The 26,323-nt window shown below is 40.7% G+C and overlaps 2 protein-coding genes across 7 annotated transcripts in view; one reads left to right on the plus strand and one right to left on the minus strand.

Moving 5' to 3' along the window:
- The window catches only part of GRIA4 (glutamate ionotropic receptor AMPA type subunit 4), a 403,247-nt gene extending 380,190 nt beyond the window's left edge, over nt 1-23,057 (minus strand). For 4 of the 6 annotated variants that reach the window (XM_078432679.2, XM_078432681.2, XM_078432683.2 and 1 more), the window contains exons 1-3: nt 22,855-23,057; nt 22,256-22,431; nt 20,929-21,087 (exon numbers count right to left, since the gene is read on the minus strand). In XM_078432679.2, coding sequence (XP_078288805.1) covers nt 20,929-21,087; nt 22,256-22,343 — 247 coding nt within the window. In that variant the 5' untranslated portion in view covers nt 22,344-22,431; nt 22,855-23,057. Of the gene's footprint in view, nt 1-20,928; nt 21,088-22,255; nt 22,752-22,854 lie in introns of those variants that run through there. The other 2 variants (XM_078432687.2, XM_078432680.2) reach the window with 2 other exon arrangements.
- Nucleotides 22,667-26,051, plus strand: LOC144613016 (uncharacterized). The gene is made up of 3 exons (XM_081790168.1): nt 22,667-22,791; nt 22,851-23,199; nt 25,127-26,051. The coding sequence occupies exons 1-3, from the start codon at nt 22,667-22,669 to the stop codon at nt 25,205-25,207; spliced, it is 555 nt and encodes a 184-aa protein (XP_081646294.1). The 3' UTR covers nt 25,208-26,051.
- Nucleotides 26,052-26,323: the final 272 nt, after the last annotated feature.

The raw sequence follows: 26,323 nt of genomic DNA on the forward strand, positions 1-26,323 counted from the left end.
CCTATATGCAGATAATTTAAAAACCCATTATCGTTATGCCAGATCTTTCTACAGCTACTTGAATATTCAAGTGTGTATAGAACTCCTCCATCAGACATAAATTTCTAACTGGATTAGCTCCAAAATAAAATCATAAAATTGCTCTGGGCCTTGTACTGCACTTTCATTTCCTATGCTGCTCAATAGCACCGCCCTCTACCATTTTCTAAGTCATGATCCTGGAGACCCCTTTTCCTTCACGTCGGTTCATTTCATTTTGTACACACAAGGCTGGGAGAATGATGCATAGTGTTATTTCAATGAGGACTGGGATTACACTGATACTTAGAGGACCTTAACACTTTACAGAATGTATTTTAATGCACTGTTTTACATGTTTCTAATTAAAAACAAGGGAAGGTGTTTTTTCCCCTCCTTGATTTATAATTTAGAACCCTGAAACTCAATGAAGTTGATTAACGTTTCGAAAATTCACATAGTTCGTGAGCAACAAAATGGGAATTGAATCCAGACGGAGCTCCAGAGCCCATACTCTCATAATTCTACACCGATGAACTAGATTTGGGAGGATGCAAGTGTTTCTACAGATGGAAAGAAGGTGGAAAGATGTTCAAAATGGTGCTGTGGTCTCTCAAACCGAATACAAGTGAAACAGCAGAGGCTGGAAAGTAAGAGGCAGAAATAAAGATACATGTCCGGAGATCTTATGAAGAGAGAAGATGAGAAGACAGTGAAAACTAGACTCGAGAAACCCCAGAATAATGAGGGGTGATGACTGCTGAGGGAGCCTTTAACTGGACTCATTTTACGTTCTTGTGTCTACCTTCTTAAGTCGATCCTGTGTACGCATGCCTGAATAATGGTCCCAGTATTCCTCTTTTCCTAATACCAGTCCCCTGCCTACACCTACCCTGTGGTCAGTCTTCACTTGGCTTCTAAAGTCCTGAATTTATAACGGGCTCCCCCTCCCTGCTTCCCTTCACTCTGTCTCCATTCAGACCCAGCAAGATACTTTACTGTGCCATCCCGCACTCTTCCAGGTTGGCATGATCGCTTATACTCCATCCAACCCTCTTTTATTTCCTCCCCTTTTGTCTCCTTCCCTTTTATGACAAGATTAAATGCCACCTGACCAAGGTTAATGTTTATAAAGTCTGGGGTCTTCTGATATTCCTTCTTTGGCGATTGTATGATACACAGTCACTTCTAATTTAATATCTACTTATTCCCTTGCTTCATATTAAATTACTTCTGCCTTTCCAGAAGACTATATGTTTTTCAAAGTCCAATATCACATCTAATATTTCTTTCCAACAATATGTGTGACACAATGAAGGAGGCAAGACGGTAGCCAAATAAACATTCGATTAAGGGGACATGTGACCACTTAAAAAGCTGCATATTAACAAGGGCAGAATAACTAGGTAGCAAACACACCCGAGGCTGAAGGATATAGAATATAGCAGTGATAAGGGGCATGATGTCTCTTGAGACAATTTGGGTGATTCAGATTCATAGGTTTTGAGTACGCCTGAGGTAGACAAAGAACTTGGATTTATTCTTTCCATATGAATTCCAGCATCTAGGTAAATTGATCCAATCTGACTTCATTAATCAAGTAAGTCTGGGTAATAGAGCCCTTTTCTTTAGTTTCTTATCTTGGCCCTATAAGAGTTGGTCAAACTGTCCTTCCGGCCCATGAGGAGAGAAAAGAGAAAATGTCTTTTGAGGTACATTATAGATACACTCATGCAGGCAGGGCTCCCATGTAATCATAGCATCTGTCACACTGCACTGAGATTTTCTGTGGTCATCACTGGACTGTGTGCTATTTATAACCAAAGAGGCCTGTGTCCCCAGAGTGGAATATTACTTGGCACACTAGACACACAAAAACTGCCTTTGAAACTGAGAACAAGTGAGAGGCTTTTAGTGGGTCTAGTGGGTAAAGAACAAGGTTAGGGGTAGAAACGAGAATGAACGGTTGTTGCTCAGATCAGAATTTTAAATGGGGAGCTGTGACATCCCTGTCCGTGGGCAGGCAGTCAGCATCATCAGTCATTCAGGTGAAGCAATCCTCATGCAGAATAGGAACTCAGGAGGATAATGGAGGGCAACTTGTACGAGTGTCCATTCTCACTTGGAGACTCTCATTATGGGGCTCTTCCCCTCGAGACCCTGAAGGCAATGTGTTTTAATGAGCAGTCATCTTTACAACCCTTCACCAGTTACCTACTCATATGGACTAGTCCATAAGGAAATTGTTTTTCATCTTTTTACAGTCCCCATAGTTCGTCACACAGAGTCTGCCGTGATTCCTTAAGTGGATGCTCAAAATACTGAATTAATATCTACTATCTATAGCCATCAATTAAAAATGCCTCGGGGCGCCTGGGTGGCTCAGTCGGTTGGGTGTCCGACTTCGGCTCAGGTCATGATCTCAGTCTGTGAGTTCGAGCCCCGCGTCGGGCTCTGTGCTGACAGCTCAGAGCCTGGAGCCTGTTTCAGATTCTGTGTCTCCCTCTGTGACCCTCCCCTGTTCATGCTCTGTTCTCTCTGTCTCAAAAATAAATAAACGTTAAAAAAAAATTTTTTTTTTTAAATAAAAATAAAAATGCCTCCATTCGTGGGGCGCCTGCATGGCTCAGTTGGCTGAGCATCTGACTTCGGCTCAGGTCAGGATCTCGGAGTTTGTGAGTTTGAACCCCGCGTCGGGGTCTGAGCTGACAGTTCAGAGCCTGGAGCCTGTTTCAGATTCTGTGTCTCCCTCTCTCTGCCCCTTCCCGCTCATGCTCTCTGTCTCTCAAAAATGATTAAACGTTAAAATTTTCTTTTAAAAAAGTGCCTCCATTCTATTAACATAACACTGTATATTAACTATACTAGAATTAAAAAAATAAGAGTACACTTATCTTGCTGAGCTCTGGGTAATACACGAAATTGTTGAATCACTATATTGTACACCTGAAACTAACATATCACTCTGTTAACTACACTGACATTAACATTAAAACAAATCCCCTCCATTCTCATATCCATACATTCAGTGGGTATCAGTTTGGAGCTTTCATGTGCCAGGCATCGTGCTATGGATCTGTTCATAAATACACTGGCATCTGAGAACACAGGAGCTCACGTTCCAGGGGGACAGTGATCATATAACATGGCAAGGTAAACTCAGGATGCCATGGGACCACAGCAAACTGGAGCCCAAACCGGCCTAGGGTGCTCAGAGAGACTGACCAGAGAAAGTGACCAGGTATCCAAGAGACATCAGCTCACACATGCAGCTACTGGCCTCTCTACGGAATTGAACATAATACATGCAATCGAATTTGGTAAGTTACATATTTCGATTGCCAGTGAAACATACTTATAGTGACCCCAATAATCAAAAGGTGTGTAAGCAGAGAGATCAAACACAGCAAATGCTGAGTGGACGTGGTATTTTTTTATTAAATTTTTTAAACATTGTTTCATTTTTGAGGGACAGAGAGACAGAGCATGAGCAGGGGAGGGGCAGAGCGAGAGAAAGACAAAGAATCCGAAGCAGGCTCCAAGCTCCGAGCTGTCAGCACAGAGCCCGATGTGGGGCTCCAACCCACAAACTGCGAAATCATGACCTGAATGGAATTTGGATGCTCAATTGACTGAGCCACCCAGGCGCCACCCTCCCCGCCTTTTTTTTGATGTGATATTCTGACAAGTCTTGCTACTAGCTAAAATGTCTAAAGATCTCCCTGGATTATCTGCTCATTTGGACAGAGGAAGACAAACTCAATACGTGGTGGAAACATCACTGCATTTTCTTGATTTAAATATTGTTAACCAGAGAAGTGCAAATGTATACTTTTTGCAAATATGTAAAAAAAAACTCAGAGAAATAAATTAAAAATAATAGTTCTATATAATAACACAAAAGAGAAACAGTCGCTAACAACATTTTGGCATTGTCTTTTTCAACGTCTTCTACATGTCGTGATTCTCATGAAATTGTAATCAAAAGACAGCCTGGTTTTTTTTCCACTCACAATTCTATTAAAAGTCTCTAAATCCTGTTGTTTGATAGTTATATACTATTCTGCCTAATAGCACATTGGATGCAGTCCAATGGTTTAACAGTACTAGAATATTCCTAACACTAAATGAAAAATTTCCCTTTGAAATAAAACAAAGCATAAATTGTAAGGGTGGTGAAGACATTGCTCTTTTGAAAATCAAAAAAAAAAAAAATTCAGCAAGAGTTGTATGTGAATAAAATATCCACACTTGGGTTTTTAATCTGTGATTTTATCACTTCTGTAAAATGAGGCTTATTTGCAGTCACTTAGGTTTTTGTAACATATAATCATTACCAAATTTTGTGACAACAATAAGAATCAAATGCCAAGGGCATGTGTTTATTAAATATGCATACAAGACATTCTAATGTATATGCTATCTGTATATATAACACAATAGAAAATTATTTACAGTTATCCTCAAATACAGTGTGTGTGAGTGTGTGTATACAGATACAGACATATATGTACACACACTGTATTTTTATTTTTTCTATATTTCATTTTCAAAAAAATATTATAAATAGTAATGGACAAAAATATGTACCTGAAAGTTTGTTATTCACTATTTTGAAGGCAATGAAAAAAGCATTATCTTACAAATCATACATGCTATTTTTGCACTGTATTTTTTTTCCTTTGGTAAGCTCTGTATGTGTATCTGTATACACATACATATTCATTTATATGTATATCCACATATGTGGCATCACTTGTACTAATTATTATTGTAGTCTTACAATTGTTCAACTCGCTTAAAAAATTTCTTTTAACGTTTATTTATTTTTGACACAGAGAGAGACAGAGCGTGAGTGGGGGAGGGGCAGAGAGAGAGGGAGACACAGAATCTGAAGCAGGCTCCAGGCTCCTCGCGGTCAGCACATAGTCTGACACAGGGCTCGAACCCACGAACAGTGAGATCATGACGTGAGCTGAAGCCGGATGCTTAACCGACTGAGCCACCCAGGCGCCCCTCAAGTCACTTTTTAAGAACCAGTTCTTACTACTCTGTATTATGTGACTGAGTGGCAAGTGATAATTTTGGGACACATGGTTATTTGGGCAACTAAATTAAATAATAAACTTCTACCAAGAACAGTAACACAAGAAGAGCAATAACAAAGGGGGGGTAGTCTGAAGTTTAATTCGTAATGGAAAATGTACTTTTCCATCAGCCACTATACTAATCTTTAAGGAGACTGAATTGCCTTTATACATATTATAAATGATGCTTATTTGTTCGTTTTTTTTTCTTCCCAGAAATACCAGCTCTTTTCCAACCTGCCTATTAGCATAAAAGACCTGGTGTGCAGTCTTAAACTACGCGGTTGAGATGATAAGCTAAGTATTTTTTGCTGGAAGTAACAGTTCTCAATGGAAAACGGCGAGAATTACATACAGTAATGGGTTCTACAAACAGCAACTCAAGTAGCAATACAGCATTTCCTGTCTAGGAAATGGTGTCTTAGTGTGTGTGGTATGGGAAAGGAACTGTGTTTTGCTATATACATGATCAACAGTGGTGCTAGAATTCTTTCTAAAACATATAGTTATGTTATAAACTACTTAAAAGGGTTTTTGCTGTCTTCTGGCCCAGGATAAAAACCAAAATCCTTCTAGTTTAGTTTACCAGGCAACATGCAAGGCTCCTCCCTGCCTCTCCAGTGCTGTCTGCACCCCTCCTCAATCTTCTACTCTATGGACCCCAAACCCCCATCCCTGCCTCCACTTTCCTGCCTCATTACTACTCCCCAAAGTTGCCCCTACACCTTTACCCTTCTTCCCGTGATGCTCTTTTGTCTGCCTGGAATACTTCTGTCTCTCTAGTAGAGCGTGGCCAAATCTGATGCATCATTCAAGACCCAAGCGGACGATCACATAATTTCTGAATCTTCCCACAATGCACTCTGTTCTTGGAAGGATGAGAGGAAAAGAGAAAGGGTATAGGGAAGGGGTTGGGGCAGAAACAGTGATTTCCCATATCCTTCCACGAGCAGAATTTCTACATATCTGCACAGAGTGTGGAGGTACGCTCCCCCGAGACAAAGTCTGTACCTATCTTAACCTGGCTATCAGCCAGGTCTGGTAGATCTATGCTCCTCTATGCAACCAATGCTTTTAAAACATCACCCAGCTACCTCTATTAGCTCCATAAATAAGTCATTATTACACTTGGAAGACATCTTTGTTTTACATCTGACTAGAATGCTTTTATTTTTTTCCTACTATGACTCTGGCGTTTCTGTAAGAAAACAAAAAAACATAAAGAAAGAAAAAAAGTAGCGTCTCTATATAAAGAGAGAAGAATTCTTGAACTCAGAACCTTGGCTCAGGTCAGACAGAGGACTCTCATAATTGACATTCCTCCTTAGACAGTCTTCCTGGACTTCAATTAATTTAACCATTTCTCAACTAAATATTACTATGTAAGGCTTTCAGGAGCATTTCAGGACTAGAGATTTTTCCATATTCATGAATTCAAATGATTCACAATTTTTAGAGTTTTTGGAAAAATTGTGACAAATTGGTTTTCAAATTATATCAATTTAAAATGCCCCAGTCACCTTGAGGGGTGCCTGGGTGGCTCAGTCAGTTAAGCATCCAAATCTTGATTTCAGCTCAGGTCACAGTCTCAAGGTTCACGGGATAGAGACCCACATGGGGGTGGGATAGAGTCCCAAGGTTTGTGGGGTAGAGACAGCACAGAGCCTGCTTGGAATTCTCTCTCTCCCTCTCTCCCCCCCTCCCTTACTTGCAGGCATGTCTCTCTCTGTCTCAAAAATAAATAAATTAACATTCAAAAAATACAATTAAATGCCCCAGCCACTTTGAATGATTTAAAACTCTCTTCATCTTTACTAACAAAATGAGGTAATTTATTATGTAAAACTGTATAACTCACTTTAATTTGGTTTTCTCTGATTAAATATATTTTATATTTTATTTACTAGAATTATTTATTCCAATGTGAATCATCTATTATATATCTTTTGTCAATTCTTTTCAATCTGAATGATGTATCGTCTTTATGTATACACGCTGTGTTATCCCTTATCCAATAGATGCATGAAGTCTTTTCTTAACATTTGTTTTTGTGTGTTTGTTGTAACGTGCATTTGTTTTAATGTTTAAAAAGCACAAGTGAAGTAAAATGACAATCTGTGTGAACAATATGGATAGATTTGTCTAAATGAATTATTTTAAGAGAATTCACATTTCTTTGACTACATGCACTTAACGGTATTGGTTCATGACCCAGTGCCATTCTATATCGATTATGTATCACAGCCTGCTCTTAATTTTAATCATCAATATGGATAATTATAAAGAGTCACACAGAATTTAAAATAGTTTATAGCTAACTAATTTAGTTAATTAATTCAGTTAATTAACTAATTCAGTTTATCTTAATTCAAGATTCAAGATGGTCTTGATGTTCCCTAACTTCTTTGGAAATTTAGGAATATACCTCTAAAATCTATCATTTAGAATTTTTAAAAATGCATTTATAGACAGAGGTTGATAGAAATGCATGTGGAAAAAAAAGCAGAACGTTAGATTCTAATTGATCATGAACTTAACATGAAGAGTGTTGCAACTAACAAATTTGGGGCTACACTTCATATGTAAAATGTCTAAATAGCTGGAATTAATAATCTCTTATGGACAACTCTTGAGATCATGACCATGAATGCCAAAAATGTGGAGTTTAGGGGCACCTGGGTGGCTCAGTTGGTTAAGCACCCAGCTTTGGCTCAGGTCATGATCTTGTGGTGTTTGAGTTCAAGCCTTGCGTCCTGTGCTAACAGCTCAGAACCTGGAGCCTGCTTCAGATTCTGTGTCTCCCACTCTCTCTACCCCTTGCCTGGTTCCCAGTTTGTCTCTCTCTCTCGCTCTCTCTCAAAAATAAATAAACATTAAAAGAAAATTTAAAAAACATGTGGAGTTTAGTTATGGATAGATCATCATAGAGTATGGGGTTAATTCAGGTCAATATATTTTAATGAAATTATGATAAATCCAGAGGATATTCAAAATGCCAGAACTCAGATGTTAAAGGCCTTAGAAACCAAGTTATATAAGGAACTGATATTTAGCTTGGGAAAGTACAAAGGGGACATGTGATATGTTTTTTAAAAATGTGAAGGGTTTGAGTCATATAGAAAAGCTAGACTTGTGTTATTCAATTCTGCTAAGAATTAGTTGTTATAAATATGCAAACAAGAAATCAGCTCTTTCTCCTTTCCTTCCTCTCACAATTAGTCAGCAAACAATTATTGAGTATGGAACAGCAATGTTCCAGGCACGGTGCCAGGCCCTCAGAGCAGAGTACTAATGGCCATCATCCTTGTGCTCAAGCAGTCTGCTGAAGTCGACAGGTCACCTACCTACCTACCTCCCTGCCCACCTACCTACTGATCTACTATAAATCATTTTCCAAGACATACCAAAATACAGATGGTACTAAGCAGAAAATGTAACCATTCAAGCAAAAGCTGACCAACACCTGTGTCGAATGGGATATAATCTAGACTTTTAATGGACAGCAACCGTGTCTTTATGCTTCTCTACTAAAATGATGCACATAGTCTTACAAGGTATGTTTATCTGAAACAGGCTCATACCATATTTAATACACACCTGTGATATATTATTTATATCATATATATGATTTTAGAAAAATCAAGGATATAAAAACGAAGCAAAATGTTTAAAATGCGGAGCAATGTTACTGAGCAGTGAAAGTGAAACTGAACTCCCTGTTTATCGGAGGAAAAAGACAAACATTTTGACTTATAAGCTTTCCACTAGGAAAGGAAGAAGCACACATATTTTTCAGAAGAAAAACAATATCTTGATTCCAAATCTTTGGATCAGAGAAGGGGTGAAGAGCCTTTCAGAATTGCCTGGGAAAGACTGTGTATGCAGTTGAAAATTAAGTAATTTCACCAAGGGTGGGCTAGTTTCAAAAAGGGAGGGATAAATGGTTATAGAAACCAGCCAATTGTGAAATTTACTACTGAAGGTTCAAGAGAGGTCATCAAGAACGGGCAGAAACAGCATCATACAGTTGACGCCAGCCTACTGTTTTTACAAGTTTTCTAGTTTCATGAACTTTAAGAAGTGCAAACAAGCAGTCAGTGTCTGAACAGATGGGATTCTCCTGAGTGTGCTTATTAGTTCACCTGGCTTCCCAAACGGGCTTTCTTGTACTCTGAAAGTGGATTGTATCAGCATTTTCTAGTTATTTTGTCCGCAGACACCACATGGTATAAGCACCTAGAAGTTCTCTTCTACCAGATGCACATTTATCAAAGTGCTATCTGGCCAGCACGATGTCTGTTAATTTGCATTAAATGTCCCACTTTCCTCCTTATAGGACTTACTTAGCCTCCTTACTTAGCCCACCCCATACCTGAATCTAATGGAAACAAATAACAACAAAAACATGCTTCAGATAAAGAAAATAGATAACATTTATTTTGGATACCTCATTGCTTTCATATCCTCAGCTTGATTTTCTCTAAGATAACATACAAAATTGTCCTAGCTATCCTAAGGATGTCCCAAAGATGAGTGAAGGGAAAATTCATCACATAATGCTCATTCATTTATTCAAAGACATTCATTGACTCTCACTTTGTGCCAGGCATTGTGCAAGGTTAGGAGGATATATCTTTTAACAAGGCAGATGAAGCACTTGGCTTTGGTAGTTTATATTCAAGTGATGGAGATAGAAGATAAAGAAGTAAATGAATGGAAACAGTAACTAACAGTAATTGTGATAAAAGTAGAGGGTTGGTAATACAACAGAGAGTAACTAGAATTTGGGAAGGAAAGGGTTTCCTCTAGAGGGGTGGGTCAGGAAGACTTCTCTGAAGTGCTAATTTTGACTTGAGTCCTGAAGGTTCAGAAAAAAGCTAGTCAAGCAAATAACTGGATTGGGAGGATTAAAAAAAAAAGGGGGACATCAAGTACAAGACATTGAGAAAAGAAAAGGTTAAAGCATGTCAGGGAACCAAAAAGAAGACCAAGCGGACTCTAGCACGATGCACAAGTCAAAGAAGTGGACGAAACTCACATCATGCAGGGCCATGCCAGAGTTGCAATTCTATCCTAAGACAATACAAAGCCTCTGGAAGGTTTGAGGTAAGAAAGAGGCGGTCTGTGAGTTAGAAAGTCAGAAGACCATCACTGGGCGCAGTATGTAAAGTGGATGGAGAGAGGTAAAGAGTAGAAGCAGGAGATCAATTATGAAATTATGAGAAAAAGCACCATTGAAGGGGACAGAACAGCGGGACAGAAATGGAGAAAGGTGACGGTATTCACAGTGCACTTTGGAGATGTACATTGGTCAGATGGTGAGTGACAAACAGGGAAGGAAGAGGAGCAGGAAAGGAGATGATAAACCTATCAAAACGAGTAGTGTGACCACCAGGGACCCACAGGGGAGAAAGGAGAACAACAAACAGGAGAACGTTGGGAGTGAGAAAATGCAGAACTCCCGTCCAAGCTCGAATTCAGTCGGGAAAGAGCAGGAGGTGTGCACAAATGTGTCAGTGCAAAGCAGCCGTGGAAGAATAACTCATTCAATAAATAGCGCAGGAAAAAAAAGTCCCTAATGGACATAAGAAAATTCCAAAAGTGGGTGTTATGAATATAACATTTAAAATCCTAAAGGTATGAGTAAAATGTAGGATAATATTTTTATAGGTTTAAGGTTAGGAATAATACCCTTATGAGTATAACCAAAAACACCAAACCGAACCAAACCAAAACAAAAATGAAAAAAGAGAAGCCATAAAGAAAATAACTCACAGATCTGACTACATAAACATTTAATGTGTCTGTAGAAGCCAAAGGCACAGGAGAAAAATAATCTGTAACACAGACAACAAAGGGTTAATTTCTATAGTACATAAAACACTCCCATGAAGAAGAAGATGTTGGCAAAGGAGAAGAACACAAGAGAAGGCCACAGGTCTTATAAATATATGAAAATATTCTCAGCCTCGCTATTAATAATAAATATGCAAATTAAAGGAGCAATTAGATGTCATTTGCACCCATCAGGAACAAGTGAAGATTCAGGATACTTAACAGCTTAGTGTTGGCAGGTCATATAAAAACAATCATCCTCACATTTTGGCGATTGTAAATTTAAGTAACGTTTTGTTTTTGAGGAGAAGAAAATGACAGTATCCATTAAAAGCAAAAACTCACAATATTTGCTACAGTAAATTTCATCACCAGGAATTAGCTCTACAATACTCACACAGGTACACAAATAGTTTTTCAGATATTTTGTTTGTACTCTCAAAAATGTGGAAACAACCTAAATGTTGACCCACCATAGTAAAGGCAGAAAGACATACTCTGCAGCAGTAAAAGAAAATGGGACCACTCTTTTGTACAGACGGAAAACTTGTTATGGTATGTGAAATAAACCCTCAAAAAAATGTAAGCAGAGAATGTCATCAGTTTTATTAAATGCTTTTATTTCTAGACATATATTAGCATCGTATGCCTTTCGTTCTCTTTGTCTCCCTATCTAGGTCTGCACTGTGATTACCTCTAAGTGGTAGGATTACAGAATACTTGGACTTTTTAAGATTTCTGAATTATTTGAAATTTTCATAAGTACATGTTACTTAAAAGACAAAAATATGAAAAATAGAACACAGGGCACAATATATGTAAAGTTCCTGACGAAAAGCTGCTTAATTTAGAAGCATGTAAGCAACAAAAGTAAGCCAATGCTACCTACAGCTGATTGTGTGACTTCTGCATCTGGATAAACACAGTCATCTACTCAAGGAAAGTACTAAATCTCACATTTTGTTACCATTCATTTCTAAGATAACTTTTTATTGATGATACTAGTAGTTTTATTAAGACAGAGACAAGTGATGATCCTCTCCAGACAGCAATTTTGACTTGGGTGATGTTAAGACTGTCAACACTATGTTTCTTTGGAATCTAATAACACGTCCAAGAAAACCTGAAAGAAAATGTCTGAGAGCTAAATATGAAAGGGAAGAACTTGGGAAAATATGTTTTGAATGGGAGTAGTTACTCTGAAATCAAATGACACTCCTATAAAAGAATATAAAATACAGTAAACCTTGGTTTGTGAGCATATTTGTTCTGGAAACCTGCTTGGAATCCAAAGCACTTGTATATCAAAGCAAATTTCAAGAACCATTGGCTCATGTGACATTCGGCATCACGTACTACCCGTATTGCAAGACATGGCTCGTTTATCAAGTTAAAATTTATTAGAAATGTTTGCTCCTCTTGCAGAACACTCACAGAACAGGTTATTCTCAATCCAAGGTGTGACTGTAGGTTGGTCAACTGATGAAGTAACCAGACACTGTTTGCATAACATTTAAAAGAGTCATTTTGTCATTTTTATACCTGACAGTACTCGTGACATGGACTTTATAAAGCGATGGGGGTGTCATCAATTAGAACGAGAACTCTCTCATTTCTGTGCTGCATGGCAAATCCATCCAAGAATCGATGTCCACTGTAGAATGCAACACGCAATGGCTGGGGTGAATCAAAGTTGTTAAAGCAAAGAGGTAGCTTTAAGAAAAACATGTTTCTATTTAAAGTAAGAGTTACATAGCTGCTGTCACACCAAGTGATGGGTATCTCGTGGATACTGTGCTTCCCAAGCTGCCATAGTATGAATGGCCAGTAAAACTGGACTTCCATATCTGATACCCTGAAAACATTACGGTGAGGCAAATTTTCTTCACTACAAATTTTCAGTTTCTCCACAAATAAAATGATGGAAATAATAAGGCCTGCTTCTTGCAGCTGTGTAAGAACTGAGGCAACTAACACAAGACCTTTGTCAGGTAGTCAGCCCCCTGTTGGAGTAGCTACTGTTACCAGAGAGGAATGAGTTTCAAAGAACAGGAAGTCTTCAGCAATGCAAATCTCCAAGACTCTTAAGAGACAATGAAGACCAAGGAATAACAATTGGATTTGCTAATTTGTAAGTCACTGATGACCTTCAAGAACACAGTGTTCCAGGAGTGGTGATAGTAAGGGAAAAGATAAATCGTGATAAAAATAGAAAGAGCTGATGTGGAATGCGTAGAACCTCTGATAGTAAGAGAAGGAATAAAAATAATGGGATGGCAGTTTGAGAGGCTGAGGACCAAGCCAAGCATTTTTCCAGCCAGGGAGACACTGATTATTTTCTACGTCAAGAAAGAAGCTAATGGAGATGGATTTGATGGAAAGATTCCTGGTTAGTTTCCAGGATAAAATCCAACTGGCTTCTAAACTGATGAAGGTAGGAAATGAAGTACTGTTTGTTTCTAATTTATGCGTAGCTCTTTTAGACCTGTGGTCTTGGACCCTTTTTTTGTGGTGGGGATTCACTGAGAAGTCATCCAAAAAGTTTAGACTGTCTCTGTGTAAACACACACAACACACACACACACACACACACACACAGTGCTTAAAAACATAAAATTTTGCATATACTTAGGAGAATTTATCAACCTCTTTCATCCATCCATGAACTAATCCTCTCTCTGAATGGCCCATAGATTCCAGATAAAATTATCCTCTGTTAGGACCTGGAAAGAATTTTGAAAAATAGGTATTTAGACTTTTTTTTTTTTTTTTTAACGTTTATTTATTTTTGAGACAGAGAGAGACAGAACATGAACGGGGGAGGGTCACAGAGAGAGGGAGACCAGAATCTGAAACAGGCTCCAGGCTCTGAGCTGTCAGCACAGAGCCCGACGCGGGGCTCGAACCCACCGACCGCGAGATCGTGACCTGAGCCGAAGTCGGACGCTTAACCGACCAAGCCACCCAGGTGCCCCGGTATTTAGACTTTTATATGTAAATTAAAATTAGCCATTCAGCGGGAAGTAAAAAAATATTCCTAGGAAATGTCTACAAAATATATTCATGCAAAATATAAATTACTTCTCAAAATCTCAACAGAAAATGTAACTCTTACAATATGAAGTTAGGCTCGGAAATAAATGCTCCATATGACACAGAAAATGTTCACACGACTACATTTAATTGTGTTATGAATGAATGTTCTGTTTTCCAAACACTTTTCTAATATTCGTAAAATCCACGTATGGAAGGTGTTATTTCCCTGGGTTATTGGATTGAGAAACTGAGGCTCCGAAGTGTTAAGTGACTTACCCACCAGCACAATGCAAATTCAAGCCCATCTGGGTAAAAGTCAAAGACTCTCTCCCTACCTCTGAGAAAAAGATAAGAATATTCTAGGCCACTATCTACGAAAGAGTACTATTAATAGAATCCACGTGGGGTTAATGAAGGCTTTTTTTTAATCTAGTCAAAACATAAAAGAACACTCTGAAGAGAAGAAAAGCCTGATGTTTAAGATCAGTTAACCCTGCAATTCATTCTTTAAATTCTGCAGCCTTTGAGAAGGTTTTTCACTATTTACTTGAAATTGTCCTCACCTCTTGACTCCCGTGAAATTATTCTTGCCCCATTTGCCTCTGAACCTTCTGACCCATTGTCCTCCCTGCCCCTCCAGTAAAGGTGTTTCCTAGGGTTTTTTCCTCAGCGTCTTGTCACTGCTCTTGCTCTCTCTGGGTGATCTCACCACCCCCCTGGCTTCAATCGTCACCAAATGCCTGTCTTCAGTTCCCACTGAGCCCTGCAGCTCCAAAAACACAAGTCCAACCATCTACAGCACAGCTCCATTTTGGATGCCTCTTAAACCCTCAAAATCAGTACTTCCATAACCTCGCCTTCGCCATTCAGGTCTGCTCCTTCTCTTCCGTGTCCTGTCCCAGTGGATGGTACCAGAACCCAACTGTGTGCCCAGGCTAGAAATCTGAGCGCTCATCTTTCATTCTCACCACGCCTCCTTTCCACTCCCCGACAAAGACACCTAACCCAGCATGAGCTTCTGTCCACAGTTCCGTATTCTGGGATCTGTGTGCTCTTCTCAATGCGCGGTGCTTCTGCTTTCATTCAAGCATGTATCATCCTAAACTGTATTCCTTCAAGACTCAACCGACTTGGGCTCTTTCTTCCATGATAGTCCCTTCCGATTCATTCACTTTCTTGTGACCAGCCTATTTATAAAATATACATCTGATGATGTCACTGTTGTGTTTAAATCATTTAACGGCCCCCCTTTTTTATTCATCGACAAAATCAAAACATCAACAAGATCCTCTGTGGGTCAAGAAATCTTCTCCCCTAGCAGACCTGTCCTTTCCCTCACACTCAATACCACCGGCCAGACTAAACCATATTCAGTGGCTCAAAGACACCTGCCTCGCCCACACCTGAGGGCCTTGTCCTGTGCTGTTCCTTGGGGCCAGGCTTGGCTCTCTTCCTTCCTCTTTTTCAAAGGACTCAATGAGACCTTTAAGACGTAGATCTGCAGGCTCCTCACCTGAGATGTCACGCTGAGTTTGGTGCTATTCTCCTGTTCATCTCTGTGTAGCACTGTTTTTCCATCATGGCATTGAGTTCGACTGTACTGTAATGCCTGACTTTTCTGTCTTTCCCACAGGGCTCTCAGCTCCTTGAGGGCAGGACCCAACCCTACATGTTCCCGTACCCTCACTGCAAGCACAGCGTCTTAAATACAGTTGCCCTTGATAAATAGGCTTAATGAATAAATGGTTACATTCATTACCTAATCCAGTGAATGGATGGAAAAATTCATTACATAATATGACTTCAGCCTTTGCTAAATCACTCACTGTCATATGATTAATGAAGAAGTTGCCCAGAAATGTCTTGCCCTATTTTCTTCAAAACATTGCAAGTAAATTAGAAGAAAAGATAAATGGCAATTCTTTTTTCTTTCTTAACAGAAGTAATCCCAATATAGATGTATTTTTCACACCCAACAGACTCCTCATAAAATAACTTAGGACAGTAGTTAGAAAACCAGAGTTCAAACCCTCACCTGTAGCCTATTAGCTACCTGGTGTTTGACAAGTCCCGGGACTCCTTTGAGCCAAAGCTGGCTTACCCACCAAATTAATAACTATCTTCTGAGAGTGTTTCTCTTTGAGACAAGCTTGAGGGCAAACAAAATCATGTATATGAAAGCAGTTTAAAAACTATGTGTCATCATAAAATGTAAGGTGTACTACATTTATTCTTCACGGTAAACTCCTCAGCAATAATAAAATTCTGTGAATAAGATACACACATATTTCCTAATGCTGCAAAGTCAAAATTTTCCTCTTTGGGAAATCAATAACATTTGGAATGATCTGGATGGAAAAAAAAGTTTAAGGAATTTTTCTAATAGTTTTATGAAAGCTTAATCCCGTGAAAATTTTGAAGTACAGCAATGCAAATTATGGACCGTCTTATCCCTCAAGAAAGGGACAAACTATATGAATAGGACTTTCATCATTCTCAGGATAGAAAATTAAGAGGAAGAGAGAAAGATTATCAAAGAATCATTCCAGATCAACATAGAATTTGGTATCAATTTAAATAAAGAAATCTCATGGAGGTCACAGTAGTCACATTGTTCATTTCTGTAAAAATAATCAAAAGTCAAACAGCATTTAATTCTTATATTTCTCTAATAACAACTCTGCAGGTCAAACTACCAGACTTTTATTTTTAGCATGTTTAAGATTATTATATTGGCCCAATGTAAACTCTTAGAATGGCTTTTTAGGGCTTCATGCCCCTAAAATGGAAAATGTACGGTATTTAAGCATTGTTGAATTAGAGCGAAGAGATAGTATTATTTAGTACCCTTAAATTCAGTGAGTTTTTATTAAGGACCATATGTAAGTAGAAAGGCCTGTAAGTGTCTACTGGAATAGTGTCATATTTCCAAAATATTTAGATTAACTAAACAAGTATATTTTACATAGAAACCTACTTTTACAAGTACCACTCATCCTGAATACTTAGAGTTGACAAATAAACAGGCCACAAAGAGAACGATTATTTAACTCTAAAAAGAACAACTTTTCCACCATTACTAGGGTATAATATTCATTCTACTTGGGATTGTTACAACTTTCCAATCCACCATTTTTTAAACCACCAAAAAGACTTTAGACAGAAAAGGAGAGTGAGATTAACACCTCATCAAAAAAAAAAAAAAAAAAAAAAAAAGAAGTATTACCTGAATGGTCCTTCCAGTCCAAGTTAAAAAAGTTGGATATATATCATAAGATTATTTTATTATTTCACCACAGCAACAATATAGTATTTGATCTGTACTTGACCTGTTTTATTATGCATTTCCGACGGCCCATCTGAAAAGGGAGTCATTTCAGAAACGGAGTATTTGTGGATTACGTGGCATAGGTACTGTCTTACTAAAAGGAAGGGTTTCTAATGCAAGCGGATTAGGCTAATAATTGTAATGGCTCAGATATTTTTAGCTCTTAAAAATTTGGTGATAGACTACTTTACTATTTTGGTTATTACTTACGGTCAAATTTAACACACAGCATCCTCTAAAACAAAATATGTCTGTTAACTATTGAAAATATAAGAAAACAGCGTGCTTTCAGACGATCCCAAATGTTTTGCAAAGGACATATCCAATTTAAATAGCATGTCTGTTTGTAAGGATAGCTAGTATCAGTCAACTGTATGGCATTTTATTAGAGAGCACCGCCATGTTGAATTTATTTATAAAATATCCATTTTGCTATACCCCATACTTAGATACATCACAACAAAGAAAGATATACTTTTAATTACATTTTGGAATTTGAATACTTGGGTCATTTATTATGCCTACTTTTTATCGTTATTGAAATAGGTCATCATTTTATATTATCTGTATTTCCTATAATTTCAGGTTTATACTGAGCCAAGTGTGACTTTCCGACAATGTGAACAGTTTGAAAGGAAAACAATATGAATCTTACACAAATATTATTAAAGACAAAAGAAAACCTAAGCCGAAATTTCCCCCCTCCCCGCTCAGGAACTTGGTATTTGTACCCAAAGTGGTTGGTTTGAGTTAATCAGGTCTAGACTAACATCGTATGTAAACTGTGTATACAGAATGTTTAGATTGCCCAAAGTATTCTTAGAAGTCCTAGTTCTGAGGCAGAAGCAGCAGCATGAAATTGTATCTGTCCAGTAGATGACCAATATTCTTTATTCTTTAATCTGCGTTTTGCGCCTTTCGCGTATACTTATCCTGTGTAATGGCCCTTATTCACAGACAGGCTGGACGGTGCAGTTTTACAAGGATCCAGTACAGGAAAATCACAATGAAAAGAAACCTAGCCAGTCATATATTATATCTTTATATTTAATCTAACATGAAAAATTTAAAAATCCAGTCTGTATCACTCTGAGGAATAAGTTCCATGTTAATTTTCCAGAATACTATTTTTATCCTTTCGTACCCAAAGGCAGAGAGCTTGATAGATGAGGCTGCCTCATACTTACTGCTTATGCTTCACCTTTAATTAGACCGGAAAACCACACATGTATGTATTCTCGGTGAGTCCACACAACAAACGCCAATCCCCTGACCCACAGTCTGTGACAGTGGATTTTTCCCCCCGAAATTCTGCTTAGGTTTGCCTTAAGGACATTTGGCACACTCATTTGTCAAAAAAAATAATCATAATACGTCCTTTTCTTCACTAGAAAATGTTTCTTCCTCATTTACAATTTATGTTGTTTGAAAAAACTATGTTAAACGCACACAAAATCAATTATTTGTGATTATTGAAAAATATTGTCATTAACATTGTATCACACTCGGATTCAACATCAGCAGCCTTAAAGTTTACGTAGTTTTCTCAATCCTAACATGTTAAAAAATAGCATATTTTCTCTATTTTAGATCTTCTAATTTTTCATTCTGTGTGCAGCATCTTGGCAATTCCTCATGTTTATAGGTACTTTACCAGTAATACTTTATATAATACTTCCATTACATTAAAAAAATAATGCTAATTAAAATTATCCTGAAGGAGATTAACAAATGATATGAGGTAAGAAAGGATCAGAGCTTTATGGTTTCTACAGCTGGAAGTCACAACACAAACTTCAGAATACTTAAGAACTTAATTTGTAAAAGCAAAACACAGTAAAACTAATATATCTGACACTTTTTAGAAAGCCTTTCAAAATTTAGTAATAAGGATTAATACTTAAATAGGAGTTTACTGTCGACAAAGCACTGTCGAATATATTTGGATCATGACTTATTTTTAAACTTAGTAATGTTTTGTTGATAGAATCTCAGGACAGACAAGCAAAAATAATTTAAAAAATAAAGAATATTCAGGTACTGAGCAGAATACTTTAGAACTATTTGAAATGTTGACATTCCTTTCAAAACTTCAAACACAAAACTAACAGCTGATAAAATCTGCAAATAGAACTATCCACAAACATGGCTCTAATTCACGTATGTTTCTGCTTAAAAGTAACTTCCTCCTGCTATAATATTGATTGTATCACTAAATATGACAAACGATTTTTCCTAATTCAATAGTGCTCATAGCAACTACAGAATCCCTGAAAAATAACACAATTGTGGCAGTTTACAAATATGTCAAGTGCTTGCACCTCCTTATGAAACCAACTAAAATAAAGTAATAGTTGGATGCCCAAATTTACAGAAAAGCAATCCTGGTAACTGTTAGATGAGTCAATGGCAAAATAATATGAAATAAAACAATTAAATTAATGAAGTAGATATCCTCCAAATATTTAAAAACCATTTGTTTTCAGTATCACTTCCTTGTTCAGTATACTTTCTTGTACTGACAGGACTTTTAAAATCAAAATATACTCCACTTGATACAATAATAAAAATACAATTCAAATTAAACATTTTATTACTGCTATGCAAAACTACAAAGGAACTCTTCCTATCTATCTTACATAATCTGCAAGCATCATCTGAAGCCCCAAAATTTTGAACAGGGTAAATGAGAATGTAAAAGCTGAGGAGATATTTGAAACATGTATTTCCTTCAAGAGGGAAAATGCTGTATAAATGCTCTGGTGGCTGACCGTATGTTAGAGAGTTTCAAATTAGTACACAACTGATTATCTTTTTTTGCATTAAGTTATACAGCACTTTGGTGGGGGAGCACTGTGCCAGCGTTTCACTACAGCATTAGGTGAGGTCACCCATTGAGTTGCATCGTGCGGGATAATAGATGAGGCTGGGCTGGTTCGTGAATTCAGGTGGAGTGTAGACTAACATGAATTGGCTTCGAGCTAAGGATTCATGGAGGTATATCCACAGGATATATGCATCACGCGATAGTAAGAGACATTTACAACCCAGAATATAAGAGTAGGGCAGCCTCAAGTGACATCACCAGATCATCTGCAGCGTCAACCAACCATCTAGAATATATTTCCTGCACATCACAGCTCCTCTCTTTCTCACTCTTAACAAAGCTTCCTTTGCCTTTGCCAGGGTAAGACAGCTTGTGTCTTCTTTAAAAGCAAGACGTGGGCTTACTCAAGCGAAAAGCAAATAAGAAAAAACAGGGGAACAGAATAAAAAAACTAGATTGGGTACAATTTTCCCTAACTTGACATTCAGGTAATAGGAATATAACACCGGAATGGTGAAGCAGAAATCAACTTGAATTATCCAGACAAGAAATGGGGGGGCGGGGGGGGGGAGAAGAAGAGGAAGAAGAAGAAAGAAGGAAAGAAGAAAGAAAGACCGGCTGCATATCCCCGAGACTAAATCTTGCTTTTAACTCTGATTTGCTCTGGAAACAGCCAACTGTAGCAATCTTGCGTTTCTTTCAAAAACAATTTGTAAAATAATAATGATACAGGGGAGGGGGCACCGTGTGGCCTCACTGTGATTGTCTAATTTATCCACAACTTATGTTTTACTTACAAGCATTTGTCACGGCAAAACTGTTGGCTGTCTCAATGTTGTCCACATGAGGTACCAGATTAAAAGGAGCTTCGGACGCATTGGGGCTAGTGTTGTGAAGAAAGATTGCTAATCGAAAGGCCGTGTATTCCTGATCTGTGTTTCGGATGAAGAGACCACCTAATAAAAACAGCAGGAAAAGCACATTCAACGTTTCCTCTTGGAAATGCAGTCCCCACCCGGAGCCCTGTCAAATCCGCTGTCATTCAGCAACACACACACCATTAGGAAGACAGCTTCCAGTCTCGGGACTGCCCTTTGTCCCCAAGGTACACGCTTGGGATCTTGGTCTTTAGGACAGCTCAGCTCTTTCGTGCCCCAATCTGTCACAGCACAATGACCTCTGGGCCCACGGAGTGTGTTTTCCTTTCTGTCTCTTGCCCTCCCCATGATTCCCAGCACCTTGCTACATCAGCCAAGCTGGGGGCATCTCTCCCCAAGAGGCAAGCGGAGGCACCCAAGAGAGGATCTGCATTAAAACGCGGAAATAAAGGGACGCGGGGAGTCGGGAAGGAGAAATGAACTTTGTCTTCCTGCAGCTCGTGGACTCAGCCTCCAGACCCGGGGACGTGGTGCAGTGTTGAGGCTGGGCTCAGCTGGAAGAAATTCAATAGCTGCGTCCCATTAAAAGACAGGAGCGGAGAAGAGCATGAAGAGCCAGGCATGGGGAGGGTCCCTGGCGACTGGGTCGAGTCGAGTTGGAGGCGTAAGGGCCAAAGAGGCAAGAGGAAAACAAAATAGAGGGACAGAAGGCTTCGGGAAGGAAAGCGACCTAACTTTGGAATGGGTTAACCGGCAGCGAGCAGAGGCGACGGGGTGCGGGTGCAAACGCTTTCTGCTCAAACAGGGTCTTCCCGGAACAGCCGGAAAGCTGCGGAGTCCAGCAGGGGCAGAAGGGTCTTTACAACATTGATAATAATAATAATAATAACAACAACAATAACAATAAGGATACTACCCCCGCCAAACTCGACACCCCTTAGCGCTCCAGGGAAAGGGGTGAAAAGAAAGACCACACTGCATGTAATCAAACCCACGGAGGGCTTCCCCCCCGCAACTTATTCCAAGCCTACTTAAGCGACGCGAGCCCAAGGTGGCAGTGAGAGCGCGGGCGCGGAGGAACGGGTGTGCAGGGTGTGTATATCCCCAGTGAGCCTGCACCGGGGCGAGGGGAAGGGAGAGGCGGGCTCGCCCGAATCCCCGAACGGCTCCCCGGCAACTCGCCGAACTCACTTTCGGATGCCTGCCCCAGACACCCACATGCACGCCCCACCAAGGCACAGCTCACCTATCTGCACGCTGCTCGGAAAGGCTCCCATGGCGAGTCCCCAAAATCCAGAAAACAACAAGACAATCTGCCTGCAAATAATCCTCATCTTCTTTTCTCCTCTCCCCGGCGCGCGCTCTCTCTTTCTCTCGCACTCTTCCTAAAGGCTGTTCACACAGGCATTGACCACGATGGCGCTAAAATTAAAAACGACCAAAAAAAAAAAAAAAAAAAAAAAAAGAAAAGAGGAGAAAGGAGAGAGGTGCGGGCGGTTGGTGGTCCCCCACTGCGCCCCTTCAGCAGCCCATCGCGAGCCGCCAGGTTTTTCCCGCAGTCTCCATAGCCCCGAGAGCGGTTTCCCGTCCGGCTGCTAAGGTTGCACATGCAGAAGATGGTGGTGGCGCGTCTGGCGGCTGCTCGCGGGGACGAGACATGCGCCCTGTCCTCGCCTCCCTCGCGCCCGGCCCGCCGCTCGCCTTCGCGCGCACACACCGGCACTGCGCCGCGGCCCGCGCCCCTCCCCGCGCGCCCCCTGCTCCCGGCGCGCCCCTCCCCGCGTCCCTCCCCGCGCGCCGCGCGCCCACTCCCCCCTCTCGTCTTCTCCCCGCTCGCCTAGGCACCTGCTCCGGGGAGGGGCACCCCCTACGCCCCTCTCTGCGCTGCTCGGCCGCGCTCGGCGGGAGTGGGGCGGGGTGGGGGGGGGCGGCCCGCTGGCCCGGGTCCGCCAGCCCGGAGCAGGGGCTCCGGCACTTAGCAGCGCCCCCGGCCCCTGGCCCCCTGCAGCATGCCCGCAGGCTCGCGGGGAGGACGGCCGGCCTCCCTCCCCGACAGCCCTCGCCCTTCTCGCAGCCTCGCCCTCTGCTGCCAGCGGGCCGCGCGCGGGGGACTCCGGTCCTGGCTGCAGCCGAGATTTCTCACCAGCCAGCGGCCCGGGAATCTGGAGAGCCCAGCCAGGACTGCAGGAGGTGAAGGGGCGCGGGGAGGGGGAGGAGGACACAAGGCCCAGGGGGCTGGGACCGAGGAGGGAGGTACTGGAGGAGGCGAGGCTGCGGGAGAGCCCCGGGGCAAAGACAGGAGGGAGGAAAAGTTCATTTAAATAGCAAAGTTTAGGGTGACGAACGGGATGGGCAGGAGCCTGAGAAATGCACACCCAGTGGGGCCTCCAGTCTGGCCTCTGGAAGGTCCAGGAGGAAGAGTGTGTGCGGTGCGGAGCAGGGACTGTGAGGGAAGCCCCCTTTCCTTCCTGCAGAGGCTCTGGAGGTCACTTGCCCTCCGTGCTGCTGCCCACTTGGGGAGCAGGGCAGACACAGCCCAGGGCTGATGGGGGCAGGGGAAGGACGGTGCAGGGGAAGAGGGCGCCAGTGTCTGATGGAAAAGTGGGGTGTGTTTCAGGCACATCTCTTCTTAGCCTGGGCTCTGGAATATTCGCTCCACTCCATGTCAACCCCCAGAAGACCAAGCCCTGGGTTGATGTTGTCAATGGTTGGGTTGACTGGGTACAAGAACATTGATCATCCTGGAAAGTTTTAGAGCTCCTGTGTCCCTTCGTCCCCAGGGTCACCTGCAAGAGTTCATTTCCCCAGGCTGTGCTGGATGGAGTCTATACTGCACCCTGAGAGAGACAGAGAGAGAGAGAGAGGGAGAGACAGAGGCTTTGGTGGCAATGAAGGACAGGTGTCTGATTTCCTCTGTAAGGCCTGAGGTCTCCTGATCCAGTCAGTAGCTACCATCCCCTAATTCATTAAACCGTGAGAAATGCTATTTGAATCTGCACAGTTCTTTGGGTGCTCTTGGTTGAACAGTTTGGGAGCCCTGAAAGTGGGGTCACATCAGTTCACACCAGGCTTCTGAGCCATCCACATAGGGGGACGGATTCTCCTTAAACGTTAGGGAGCCTGAGGTAGTGTTTCCGGTTACATTTTACCAAAGAATACAGCAAGGGCCCACGTTTACCTAGGGGAACATTTGGGAAAAGAGCAGAATGGATTTGATTAAGGAGAATTCTTGCAAGGCCCCCACCTTGTTAGGCTTTTTTTTTTTCAATATGCGCTACATTTACCCCTTCCAGTCTCCTATAAGATACCACCAATGACCTCTGTTTGCAGTTTGTGGAGGACATTTTGTAATCCCTTCTAAAACTTTGCAGTGCTTTTCTTCAGTGTTTTTGTTTGTTTGTTTTTTGTTTTTTTAAGTTCTGAGTTTTACTTGTAATGTCACATCTTTTTGTGGTGGTTGTTAACTTTTCACGACAGAGTGTTAATGACAAAAAAACAAAACAAAACAAAACAAAACCCAAAGAACAATCTAATTGTGACTAACTGGATTACACAAATCATACATTTGTCATTTCAGTTTATAAGACTTGAGGCTTGCAAGTCAAGTGGGAGTTGAAATGTTTTTGTTTTTTTCTGTCAGTGTAAAAACCAAGGCTGTAAATAATATCATTCTGTTTCTCTTACAAGATAATAAAATAGGCCACATAAAATTCAAGTTGGATTTAAGTGAAATTAAAATTTCGAAACCCACTGAGGCATGAAACTCATCACCTAGTTGTGTACCCAGGGAAGTTCTACTTGACGCACAGAGGGAATTCGCAACTTTTATTCTTCTGCAATTGGAAAGATTTGAGCTCTCATATGACGTAATAGATGCAGGACAATGTTTCTTGTTCACCTAACCACGGTGATGATGCCTTGGCTAATGGGACCACAGATAACCTAATTGTATTTTTCCAAGATAATAATCCAGGTTTCTTTCTTTATTTCTATTTTCCCAGTTAATAAAAACCTCTATTTTACTTTCTAAATCTAAATTATCTTTCTCTGTGTATCTCTAACTCTCTGTGTAGACATAGATGTATAGACATCTCATTGTGTCATACCTGTCTTTCAGATGCACCAAATGGGAAAGACTTTTGGAGCTGGTGAGCAAGGAAGGGAAGGAGAGGCTGGGGCACCCTTTGTGTCTTCATGAATAACCATGATCATCAACAGAGCTCAAGAGAAAATAATGAGGAATAAAAATGTGGCTAATAACAGCAGAGTCCACACCTTCACTTTTCAGTCCTGGGGGTCTGGTCCTCTGACCCATTTTACAATCATGACATGTGATATACCTCCTACTATAGGGAACGTACTCTCTTTGGAGCACTGGCTCCATCACAGTGAAAAGATCCTTCTCCATCACAGTGAAAAATTCGGAGGATTATTACCAGCTGGGAATACCAAAACCAAAGTGTATATGCACACTTGGTTTTATTGCTTTCGTGCTGTTTCAACGAAATAGTTTCACGATTTTTCAGAACTGCAATTTCCTAATATATTAAATGAAGGTATCATACTGGAAGGTGTCTAAGATTCCTCAAAAATTCCCGAATCTCTGACCCTGTGAAGTCAACTTGGCCAGCATTTGGGCAGGCGGTTCCGCTGCGGGGAAGAGCCTGGTGCTGTGGAGAATCCACAGACGAAATGAGCCACAACCTATGGTCAAGACACGCACGCGGCGTCAGAATATGAGCGCATAGAACACAGAGTCAGCGAAGCAAGGAGCACAGGACTGTATTGGGAGGCTTTCTGCAGATTTTCCCATGAGAAGAGATACCCACAGAGAGATGGATATAGCTTAATGGTAGAAAAAGCGGCACCCAAGAATCTGAGGGTGTAAAGCACACTGTGTTGAGCTGTTTTAGATACAAACTTGGGAGGGGAGAGGTTGGTAAGAACATAAAGTCAGGTTGGACCATTTATGGGGCATTCCAAATGAGGTGCTTGGGATATTGAACCTTGTCTGTGGGGAACTGCCTCATATACATATGTGTGTGTGTATATGGATATATATTATATATATATGTTTATGTATTTATATATATTTTACAATTCCACTGACTTTTGTTATTTATTTGAACTCATCACCTATAGTATAATCAGTAATAGTGTCATCAGGTATGACACTTTTAGAAAGGGACCCTGTTTGGGAGTGGGAGTGAGAGGGTGGTTTGTTGCTGTAGACCAGGAAAGGCATGAGCTGAGGCTAGTTTAGAGACTGCCCTTTCAGAAAGTCAGGTGCGACGGGACTGGGGTGCAGGGGGAC

The sequence above is a fragment of the Panthera onca genome, chromosome D1 (genome assembly GCF_046562875.1).
Source record: "Panthera onca isolate mPanOnc1 chromosome D1, mPanOnc1 haplotype 2, whole genome shotgun sequence".
Taxonomy (NCBI): Eukaryota; Metazoa; Chordata; class Mammalia; order Carnivora; family Felidae; genus Panthera; species Panthera onca.